The sequence below is a fragment of the Glycine soja genome, chromosome 13 (genome assembly GCF_004193775.1).
Source record: "Glycine soja cultivar W05 chromosome 13, ASM419377v2, whole genome shotgun sequence".
In the NCBI taxonomy this organism is placed as follows: domain Eukaryota; kingdom Viridiplantae; phylum Streptophyta; class Magnoliopsida; order Fabales; family Fabaceae; genus Glycine; species Glycine soja.
Window position 1 is genome coordinate 12,888,977 of NC_041014.1, and position 12,075 is coordinate 12,901,051.

Consider the following 12,075-nt stretch of genomic DNA (forward strand, 5'->3'; position numbering starts at 1 on the left):
AGGCAAATTTCAAGTCTTGAATAAATAAAAAATAAGTTTAAAATCATACCCAAGAATTGATAATTAACAATTTTTTAAAAGAATTAATTTGTCATTAATTAAATAAGTTAGATGTTTTAGAACTTTTAAAACTAAAGAGACCAATTTAAAAAAAATAAATAAATTAAGCAACCATTTATATATTTTGGTTTTTTTATATATTATTTCAGTTATTAAAATGTGTCTGGCGGGAAGAAGAAATTATTTTACAATTTTATTACTCCAACCACAAGGCAAGCACATAAGCACAATCATCGATATCTTCAACTTCATCGCACCTGGTGGGGTCCACCTCCACCACCAGCACATGCTCCTACCTCTCTTTTTCCAATTCGAACAGGACCTTCTTTAATCGCCACCCATTCGATACCACCCTCTCCCTCCGGTTCCGATTCAACGGTTCTAGAAGATGCCTCGGCGGGTCCAGATCGAAGATCCCAAATACGACGACGTTCCTGACGCCGACGAACCGGAGGAAACGATCCGTTTCAAATCCTCCAACAGCAACGTCTCCGACGACCAAGAACCCTTCATGGGCATCAAGGTTCGCCGAAAAGCCTCTCTCCACAGAGACCACAAAGGAGACTACCTCAACGTCCCTTCCCACCCTTTCCTAATCAAAATTCTACAGAAACAAGGTTATCTGACGCTAAATTTGATTGTTTTATTGTTAGATATTATTGTTAATTTTTGTCGGTGATTTTGGTTTAAATTCGGGACATTTTCCTCCAACTATTAAGTAAATCTTATATATTATAAATTTAATCTTTTTATGAATAGATTTTAGTGATGTTTTGTTTCTTTTTTTCTCCTCCAAATCATCAAATCAAACATGAATCAATTTTTTTAAATTTATTATTTATTGAAATAATTATTTATTTTGATAAAATAAATAATTATTTATTTATTTAGTATAGTTGTGAATATGGTTCCTGTTTATAAATAAATAGTTTTATACTTATTTTAATAACCAAGTTTTATCAACTCTTTAAAAAAAATTATATAAAAAATTTATTCTAATAGTGTTTTTATTTATTTATTTATTTTTTAAAATTTAAACAACCTCACTCTTTTTTTATTATCTTATTATAAGTAAAAAAGTTTGAATTTCATTTTCTGATACTGCTATTCCGTTTTATAGGGGACAATGAGGTTCTGTTTGCGGACAGGGTTCTGAAGTTTACGGGCTCCGGGAAGATGAAACGCTGCGTTCTGATGATCACGGATTCTGCGATTTACATCGTTGACCCTGAGGTGGACGCGCTGAAGCGGAGAATAGTGCTTGCGGCGGTGGAGAGGGTTTGTCTGAGTGAACTGAGTGATAATTTTTTCGCGGTGATTGTTCCGTCGGAGTATGATTTGCTCATGGCTAGTACTCGGAAGACGGAGATTGTCACGGTGCTGGTCGAGGCTACCAAGGCCAAGAGTGCGACGGGGTTCGAACTCGATGTCGTTTTCTCCAATAGGTAAATGGGGTTTACCAAATCGTTGACTGAACGTTGACTATGTTGTTTATGTTTGTGAGTTTTGCTATGAGAGTTGATAGAAAAAGGAAATAAGAAAATAAAATAATTAAAATTTTCTTGTAACTTGAATTTTGACTTGTGTGTCTCAACTTTTGTAGAAGCTATTTTATCTAAGTTGCATAAGTTATTTATGTTTGGCAACTCCTATTAGTAGTTAGTCATGTTAGGTTAGATATCCATTGGTTAGTTACTTTGTGAGCTACATAGACGGAATAAGGCATGTTGATGTTGTCTATAATATAAGAGAAAAAGGGTTATGTACCCACAGTGTAGAAAATTTTACACAATCATTCAATCACAACCCACCATGTATGATAAGTTTGTTGACTTTTAAAATAATTATATTAATCTAATTCAAGTGGAGATTTGTAATTGGATGACAATGTAAAGTGCATAGACATTAAATTCTAAATATAAATAGGAAGGGGAGAGATAGATCAATTTTGGTCATTTGTGAGATAATTTGGGACTTTGAGCATAGTTAAACACTGTATTGCGGGGAGAAATCCCGTATTCTTGCTATTAAGATACTAGGTTTCTATCACGTGGTATTAGAGCCTTCTGCCATGTCTGAGTTGCAAACGAGCAACATGGGCGGTGATGCTGACATTGCAGTGTTATCTCGAGAGTAGTCAAAGGGCTAGTGCAGAGCAAACTCACATGGTCGTCTTAGTTGTGGATGTGTGGTGGGATGTTAGGATCAAATTGCAAGGTAAGGGACTTGAGTCCCACATTGGAAGCAAGGGATTCTAGTGTGTCGTTTATAACACTTTGGGCTCTCCAAGCTTTTGTGTTGTGATTCTCCCAAGGTTCTTATCATTTTAACTTATTAAAAACAGTTTGATTCATTTTATTTTATTTTATAAGTACTTATGGATTAGTTTATTCAAACAAAAAGTTTTTATTATGCACAATTGGTGCATGAGTTTATGTGTCTTTGATGTGTTTGTTGTTTATGAAGTTATTGATGTACAATTGGTGACTTGGTATGATTGAATAGTCATTTTTATTGTGAAATTTTCTGTTCATTGGCATAAAGAGGATTGCTAGTATGATACTCTCTGACACATTACTTCTAACACTATTATTATTGGTAAAAGTTATTGGAAACCACAAAATGATGCATGGTGTTTTATTAAGTAAGGAGTGAGATCTACACAATTTTGTGAGTTTTAATAAATTTCAACCAATAAAGAGTGTGTTTGAAACTGTTTAGCATTTCTAATAAAGAGGTAAGTATTATGTTATTGATACAGAAGCTCAACAATAGGGTGTTGAGGACAAAGTGCAGAAATCAATGGAGCCATTACAGAAAACAGAGGTGCAGATAGAAGGAGAAGCTAAGAGGGCCATCACAAAGCCCTCTTACCTTAAAGATTACGTGTAAGGCTTCGTAAAAGGAAGCTGACCTGGTGGTGTGAAATTGCTAATGATTTGTTGGTGTACCTCAGAGGGGACAAGCATAACCAAAATTGTGTAGCCAGCATTTCAGTAGAATATTCCTTAGCAGTAAATGATAAATTCTGTTAGACAAGGAAGTAGTATAAAATAAAACAATTGTAATGATCATGGATATGAAATACAAAATCTTCCTTTTCCTTCCTTTCTCCAGGAGGTACTGGCCTCGAATCCAGCTTCTTTTCTGTTTTTGCGTATCAATTTTGGTGCTCTCATTTTGATTCACACACAGCCATGGGTACCCCTGACAGACTTGATGAAATTTTATTCCGCCTTACACAGAATCAATCGTCCCTTGGTGAATCCATGAATTCCTTGACCCAAAAAATCGAGGACTTGCTTACCCGTGTCTCCCCCGCCCTCTTCGCCTCAGCCTCACCATCCATGTCCTTTCCACCATCCCCCACTGTCCTTGCAAACACACACCGCATGAAATTAGATGTCCCGAGGTTTGACGGTACTGACCCCCTAGGTTGAGTTTTCAAAATCAATCAGTTTTTCGAATATCACCGTACATCGGAAACTGAGAGGCTCACCATTGCTTCCTTCTACATGGAAGGCAGAGCACTAGCGTGGTTCCAGTGGATGACCTCGAAAGGTCAGTTCACGTCTTGGCCTGTCTTCCTCCAAGCCCTACAAACGCATTTTGCACCATCACAGTACAATGATCCTACGGGAGCATTATTCAAATTGACACAGAGGGGTTCCGTTGCTCATTACTTGTTGGAGTTCCAGGACCTCGCAAATCGCATCATCGGTCTTCCCTCACTGTTCCTACTGAGCTGTTTTATCTCTGACTTAACTCTGGAGATCCGCCGCGAGGTGCAGGCGCACCAACCACTGACCTTGGTGCAGGCCGCAGGTCTGGCTCGTCTCCAGGAAGAGAAGCTACTGGACGCTCGCCAACCTTCACGCTCTCGGGTTCCTCCACCGCAGCCCACCCCACCTCTTCCCCCTCCGCGAGCTACTCCTCTCCCACCACTGTTACCTCCTCCTGCTCGCCCTCCGCCTCCAACGGTGAAGCGTCTCTCTCAGGAAGACATCATATCCCATCTTGAGTGTGGCCTTTGTTTTAATTGCGATGAGAAATACCATAGAGGCCACCGCTGTGCCTCTAGGGTTTTTCTGCTAATCGCTGAGGAAGAAGACCCATCCCTGTCTGATATAGTGCGCCCTGACCCGTTACCCGACCCGCCCGATAATGTGGATTCAATTGACCCGAACCCGACCCAAATTAGTTTTAACTCCCTGGCAGGCCATGTGGCACCGGAGACGTTGCATTTAATAGGCACAATCGCTGACCATCGTGTCGTGGTGTTGGTGGATGGCGGCAGCACACATAATTTTATCCAGCATCAGTTGGTGACTCAATTGCAACTTCCCTGTCGTGACACCTCTCCATTGCGGGTCATGGTGGGCAATGGACAACACCTCACCTGCACACGTGTCTACGAAGCCATCGTCCTCAACATGCAATCTGCTCAGTTCACTGTAGACCTCCACGTGTTACCCATTTCCGGTGCTAACGTGGTTTTAGGGGTCCAGTGGCTCAAGGCCTTGGGACCAATCCTCACTAATTACAACACCCTGTGTATGCAATTCTTCCATGGCGGCCGTTTGGTGGAATTTGCAGGGGAGAACAAATCCACCATGAATGCGTTAACTCCGTCACAATTCCGTCGGCTATCTCGGACACAAGGGGCTGGCATTTATTGCCATATCTCCATCCTTACCGACAACCCTGACCCCATTGAATCCCTCCCCTCACCCATTCGAGACCTTCTCGCCAAGTTCCACTTCCTGTTTAACCAGCCTGACACTTTACCACCGGCGCGAGATACAGACCACCATATACACCTTCTTCCTCAATCCACCCCTGTAAATGTCCGTCCATATCGCTACCCACACTTTCAGAAGTGTGAAATTGAGCTCCAAGTTGAATTGATGCTGCAGAAGGGCCTGATCCAACCCAACACCAGCCCTTTTTCTTCTCCGATGCTCTTAGTCAAGAAGCATGACGGGACATGGCGGTTTTGCGTAGATTACCGCGCTTTGAATGCCATAACTATCCGGGATCGTTTTCCCATTCCTACTATTGATGAGCTGCTTGATGAGTTAGGAGGGGTCACTTGCTTCTCTAAGCTTGATCTTCTGCAGGGCTACCATCAGATACGTATGCACACGGCTGACGTCCCCAAAACTGCCTTTCGCACCCATCATGGCCATTACGAATTCAGAGTAATGCCATTTGGGTTGTGCAACGCACCATCCTCGTTCCAAGCCACTATGAACAAGATCTTTCAGCCTTACCTTCGTCAACTTGTCATCGTCTTCTTCGACGACATATTGTTATATAGTGCTTCCTTTGCAGATCACTTACTTCATCTGGAAATAGCATTTCAGGTACTATCGGACAATCAATTCTTTTTAAAACTCACAAAATGCTTCTTTGCTCAAAGCCAGGTTGAGTATCTCGGCCACCTTGTGTCGCGTAAGGGGGTAGAACCTTTAGCTTCTAAGATCAAGGCAATTCGACAATGGCCGACACCACGCACTATGAGGGCGGTGTGAAGCTTCTTGGGGCTTGCGGGGTTCTATCGCAGGTTCATTCGCGGTTACGCGACGATGGCAGCACCCTTGGTCCACCTCTCCACTCTGGACAAGTTTGACTGGCCTCCTCAGGCACAATTGGCTTTCGATAAGCTCAAGCAAGCTCTCTCGGAGGCTCCTGTTCTCGTCCTGCCGGACTTTCAATTGTCCTTCACCGTTGAAATTGATGCTTCAGGCGTGGGGATGGGGGCGGTTCTGTCGCAGTGCAATCATCCAATTGCCTTCTTCAGTAAGCCTTTTCCCCCAAAACTATTGCGTGCCTCAGCGTATGTTCGAGAATTATTTGCCATAACGGCAACGGTGAAGAAATGGCGGCAGTATTTACTTGGCCACCGTTTCACCATCATCACTGACCACCGTAGTTTCAAGGAGCTTCTGATGCAAGTAATTCAGACACTAGAGCAGCATACATATCTTGCGAGGCTGATGGGGTATGACTATCAAATCCAATATCGCTCCGACGTACACAACCAGGCGGCCGACGCTCTCTCTCGGTGTTTCGAGCCTGAAACCTCCACCATGCTAAGTCTCTCTGTTTCGTGCCCAATGTTCCTGGAAGAACTTCAAAGTCAATCAGAAGAAAACGCCCAATACTGGCAGCTTCGAGAGGAAATCATCACAAATCCCACAAGCTAGTCAGGCTTTATGGTGGTAAACAATTTGATTCTCAGAAGGGGGCGAATTTGGCTACCAAAGGGCCTAGCTCTGATTTCAACACTACTGGTGGAATACCACTCCACCCCTGCTGGAGGCCACATGGGCATCACCAAGATTGTCGCACGCTTGTCGGAAAATTTTGAGTGGCCAGGAACGAGGGACGATGTCGCCAAGTTCATATCCCAGTGCATGGACTGTCAACACACTAAATACGAGACCAAACGCCTTGCCGGCCTCTTATGTCCTCTACCTGTTCCTCAACGCCCTTGGGAAGACTTATCCCTTGATTTCATCACTGGGCTTCCCTCCTATCACGGCAACATAGTGATCTTGGTTGTAGTGGATAGATTTTCCAAAGGGATACACTTGGGCATGCTCCCTACTACACACAAAGCTCACACCGTGGCATCCTTATTCATGGACATTGTGGGAAAGCTTCATGGTCTCCCCCGTAGCTTAGTCTCGGATCGTGATCCCCTGTTTATCAGCAAATTTTGGCAGGAACTTTTTCGACACAGTGGCACGCAGCTCAGGATGAGCTCAGCTTATCACCCACAAAGTGATGGCCAGACTGAAGCTTTGAATAGAGTCATCGAGCAATACTTAAGAGCATTTGTGCATCAAAAGCCAAAGGAATGGGGCAAACTCCTCCTGTGGGTGGAATGGTCTCATAACACAGCTTGGAACGCGGCAACGGGCACCACCCCCTATGAAGTTACCTTCGGCCGCAAGCCGTTTAATTTCCCTGATTACATCACTGGTTCCTCTACCCTTGACGCAGTTGATGGATTGCTAACTAACAGAGAGAACACATTTCAAGCTATCCGCAAAAAGCTTCTGAAAGCTCAGACTCGCATGAAGATGATCGTTGATACTAAATGCAGAGAGGTGGTCTACCAGACCGGCGATTGGGTCATGCTAAAACTAAGGCCACATCGACAAGCTTCAGCAAAGGGATCACAGGTCATAACGGGTAAATTGGCGAAGCGGTTTTATGGACCTTTTCAAATTGAGGAACGCATTGGGTCTGTTGCTTATCGTCTCAGGTTACCGGCAGAAGCTCGCATACACCCTGTTTTCCACTGTTCATTATTAAAACCATTCAAAGGGTCACTGGAATCCGTTCCACAAGTTCACTGGCCGAAACAATTTATCCAGCATCAACCCTTGATCATGCCTTTGGCTATCTTAGACTCTCGTCGAACTACAGCTCAGGGGCCTCTGGAGGTGTTGGTTCAGTGGGATGGACTGTCCCGAGATGAGACATCATGGGAAAATTGGGCGCAATTGAAGGAGGATTATCACCTTGAGGACAAGGTGATTTTTCAAGGGGTGGAGGATGATACAGAAGCTCAACAACAGTGTGCTGAGGACAAAGTGCAGAAATCAATGGTGCCATTACAGAAAACAGAGGTGCAGATAGAAGGAAAAGCTAAGAGGGCCATCACAAAGCCCTCTTACCTTAAAGATTACGTGTAAGGCTTCGAAAAAGGAAGCTGACCTGGTGGTGTGAAATTGCTAATGATTTGTTGGTGTACCTCAGAGGGGACAAGCATAACCAAAATTATGTAACCAGCATTTCAGTAGAATTAGCAGTAATGACAAATTCTGTTAGACAAGGAAGTAGTATAAAATAAAGCAATTGTAATGATCATGGATATGAAATACAAAAGCTTCCATTTCCTTCCTTTCTTCAGGAGGTACTGGCCTCGAATCCAGCTTCTTTTTTGTTTTTGCGTATCAGTTATGCTGCAATAATATGGTTTTATTAGAGTCCTGTGGCCAACCTGGATTCTGTATCCACTTTTGTGAAGTTGCAAAGAGCAAAATTGATTAAATCTCAACCCTGCAAAGTGAAAGGTTGCAGTATGGCTGGAAATGGCTTCAGCGATGCATTCAAGTTCATATTAACATTCTGGCATATTAGTCACATTTTAGTGATCCTGTGAAGGTTTTCAGGCTTTCAGCCATCGTTTTAAGAATTGTGAAAAATGATGACAGATGCCACTAACTTTTCTAGCTACATTTCATTCAGAATTTTTATGATGTAAAGGAAAATGACATGGCCATGCTTGAGGAATTCAACTGGTTTTTTTAAATCTTTCAAATTTTTTGATTGCTTTATCACCCAACATTTCATTCGCAAACTTATGGAATTCCATTTCATTAGAGTGTTTTTCTTTTCCTCCACATGCTTGTATCTAAATGCATCTCATGTTCCCATTTTTGATGCCTTAAAGCTACTACGATAGTTCCTCTGCATGCATGATAGAGACCACCTACACTACCTCATTCCCTAGTCCCATAACTGCAGGAATTATTAGATAGATAGCATTTAATAACCAAAGCTGTATTGTAAGTTGTAACACTCCCTAACCCATAATTTTAAGTTGTTTTCTACTGAGAAAATGTTTTTGTTGTGTTTCATCAAAGGTGTTTCTGGATGCCTTTGTATGAAGTTTTTGAATTTTGCTCGAGTATAGAATTTGATTATTACATTGTTATACAACTTTAAAACCTATCACTAAGGGCATACTTTCCATTTACTGTGTAGATTTGAGTATAACGCGGCATCTGACTTGGTGAAGGAAGTTCAATTTGAGGAAGTTGAAGGTATGTGACAAATTTTATTTTCTCCCTCCCCACTTTTTGACAGGCATATATAGGTGGTGATTATAATCAATGCCACCATTCCATCCAATCCATTTTTATATTTCTTTGTTATAGGGTTCTTTCTGCCTCATTCGTTTTAAGGTTCATTTATTTCTTACTAAATTTCAGGGGGTGTCAAAACAAGAATTTTGAGGAAGTGAATTATGGTCCAAAATTTTGATGAACTTGTCTGTAAACTATGTAAGAGATACAGAGTCTGATTTTTGAGTGGTATTATGGAATGTGTTCTTCTGGCAACAGGTTTTCCACTCAAAAATGACTTTGTTTATAATTATGATGTCAGAAATTTTAAGAGAAAAAGAAAGATATGTCTGATATATGTTTAACTTGAAAATTGAAAAGAGATTCATATGTACTGGACTTGTTGAATGTGATTATATCAGTTTCTCGGATGAAAATATGAACATTTTTGTTATTTTTCATTTCTTTTGTATCATTTCTATACACCCTACCCCTTGATTTAGTTTTAAGCAAATCCTTTATTTTATTGTAGCCTAGTACTAATACTGTGTTCATCCTGAATATTCTTCAATTTATGTTATCACCACACAATAAAAATTAATGTTGTTGTGTTACCTAGAAGTCTGTCTAGCTGTTCTTGGATGTTCCCTACATCAAGGCTAAAGCTTCCTGCACCTCATAAAAATCAACCAGCATTTCATATATATATATATATATATAGATAGATAGATAGATAGATAGATAAAGGAAGAAGCACCCCTACATCGATATGCAGTTAAATACTTAAATTTATTACTCCGAGTTGAGGAGCTCGATGTTATGGTGGGACTGGCCATGTTTTGGTTCATAAAAGACCAAACAGCAAATATGGTTCAACCGAACCGAACGAATATGTTTTTTTTTTTTTTTTTTTTCTTTTTTCTGAATCATTTCTGTTTCATAAAAGACCAAGAAACATTTTTTTAGGTTCAAACAATGTTGTTAATGGTGGATGGCGGTTCATGACGAAAAGCTAAAAATCCGCCATAAAAATATGGCAGATGACGTAGCGGAAAATGATGGATGTCATGGCAGACAAAAAAAAATACATATATATAAACTCATTGAAATTGAAAAAAAAAAACAAAAGATTGCATTCAAATAAACTAAAAGTTTCATGAGTTCATATAATAATCAAGTACCAACACCAAATAAACTCATTAAAGAGTTCAAAATAAGAAAATGATAAAAACATAATGCAAAGTGCAAAGTGAAGGTTGAGACTCTAATCATCTTCTCCAATCCCAACATAATCATCCTCGTTGCACTTGCAGTAATAGCATTGGATGATGGTTCAGTCATTTAAAAGAGGACTGAACAAAAAAAAAATTATGGTGTCAAATAGAAAAAAGAAATAAAAATGAGACTGTCGAAAGTTAAAAGAGGGTGTCAAATAGAAAAAGGGAAAAAAAAGCTACAGACAAAAAAAGAGGTGTCAAACAGCAAAAACAAAACCAAAAAAAAAAAATAAAGCTTCAAGATGCCCACCAGAGTTGGATCGCGATATTTTGCGTGTGGGTCGTCGCCGTTGTTCGTGCCGTGGGTCGTCACTGCCGTGCTCGTCGTCGCCGTTCACGTTGTGGGTCGTCGCTGCTGGCTGCTGTGTGCAGGGGGGTCATGCGTAGGTGTGGGGTGTCGTGGCTGGTTACAGGGGTCGCAGCTGGGTTCCGGGGTCGCGCTTTGTGTTGGAGCTTGGAGGGGTCGCAGCTGCATTCTGAAAGCTTGGAAGGGTCGTGCTTTTCATTAAGTTACCGAGTAGGGTTGGGTCGGGTCAGCCCAACTCCTATCGCGGACAAAAAAAAAAAATTCCACCATGTTTCGTCTCGTCGCCATGACCGCCATGGCGCCGCCATCTTCAACCCATCACGCCACCGCTATTCGGTGGCGTTTTTTCAAAAATCCGCTACGCAACTCCGCCATAGCGCCGCCATGGCCGCCATTTAACAACACTGGGTTCAAACAAATTTTTCTGAATCATTTCTGTTTTGGCAAACCAGTTCTGAATTGGTTTTGGTTCTTTGATCTGATTCTGAACCTATTAGGTATCCAGAATTGAAATGAGAAAGAAAAGAAAGAAATTTTATTGACTAGTAAGAAAAGAACAAAAAATAGGAGACAAAGCTCTCTTCCAAGCATTTTTCCTTCACAAAGGATTTTTCTTTCTACAAAGAGTTAATGCTCAATCTATAAATGATAAGATCTCTCTTCTATCCTTCTTCCTCTATTTATATCTAATAAATCCCTCTAACTGACTAACTTAACTAAACTAATCAATATCCTAATTGTAGTAACTAACTCCTCCTTCCTTATATAGTTCTAACAATACCACCCCTCCAGAAACACAACCTTGTCCTCAAGGTTAAAAACAACCAATTGATAACATATAGATTTCATGTAATTGTTTCCCCAAAATTCTCCTTCAGGGATTTTTCCTTCGTAAAGTATTTTTCCTTTCACAAAAAATTAATGTTCAATTTATAAATGACAAGATCTCTCTCCTATCCTTATTCTCTTGTTTTTATATCTAATAAACTCCTCTAACCAACTAATCCCTTAACTAACTAATTAATATACTAATGGTAATAATTAACTGCCCCTTCCTCATAGTCCTAACAGATCCAGTTTTGGTTTCGTAGGCTGTTCAAACTAGTTTGAAAACCAGTTCAAGAATTACGTTGCCTAGCTACATCTAGGCAGAAAACATCAAAACTTAGGAAAAAATATAACACAAAAAGGCAAGATAGAGAATTCTTCAAAGAAATCATGTGTACAGCAGAAAACTTAGATCAATTAATAAGGGCTAGGAATTTAAGAAGTTAAAGTAAATTGCTCATGATATTCATGGGAGGAAATAATAAAAGAACATCCTATTACGGAAGTTCAATATCTAATATTACAGCCAGCATAGGGATCCAACCAGAAATTGACTTGTGCCAAAATATGCTCATCATATAATCTTCTATTGGTATTGGATGCTTACACATGATAGCTTTACCACATGCTGACCCAACGCCTAAAACAAATTTAAAAAGAAATATTTTACTTTAAATAAAAAATTATATATTGACCTTTTTGTTAACATATACAATTTTTTTTTCTAATAAACATGGTC

General features: G+C 40.4%; 2 protein-coding genes across 2 annotated transcripts; both read left to right on the forward strand.

Moving 5' to 3' along the window:
- The first annotated feature begins 261 nt into the window (after positions 1 to 261).
- On the forward strand, positions 262 to 9,385 carry LOC114382294 (myosin IB heavy chain-like). Its single transcript, XM_028341602.1, has 4 exons — positions 262 to 677; positions 1,181 to 1,505; positions 8,845 to 8,903; positions 9,072 to 9,385. The coding sequence occupies exons 1-4, from the start codon at positions 449 to 451 to the stop codon at positions 9,101 to 9,103; spliced, it is 645 nt and encodes a 214-aa protein (XP_028197403.1). The 5' UTR covers positions 262 to 448; the 3' UTR covers positions 9,104 to 9,385.
- LOC114382293 lies at positions 1,534 to 5,625 on the forward strand. Its single transcript, XM_028341601.1, has one exon. It carries the CDS (start codon positions 3,576 to 3,578, stop codon positions 5,592 to 5,594), a length of 2,019 nt encoding a protein of 672 aa, XP_028197402.1. The 5' UTR covers positions 1,534 to 3,575; the 3' UTR covers positions 5,595 to 5,625.
- Positions 9,386 to 12,075: the final 2,690 nt, after the last annotated feature.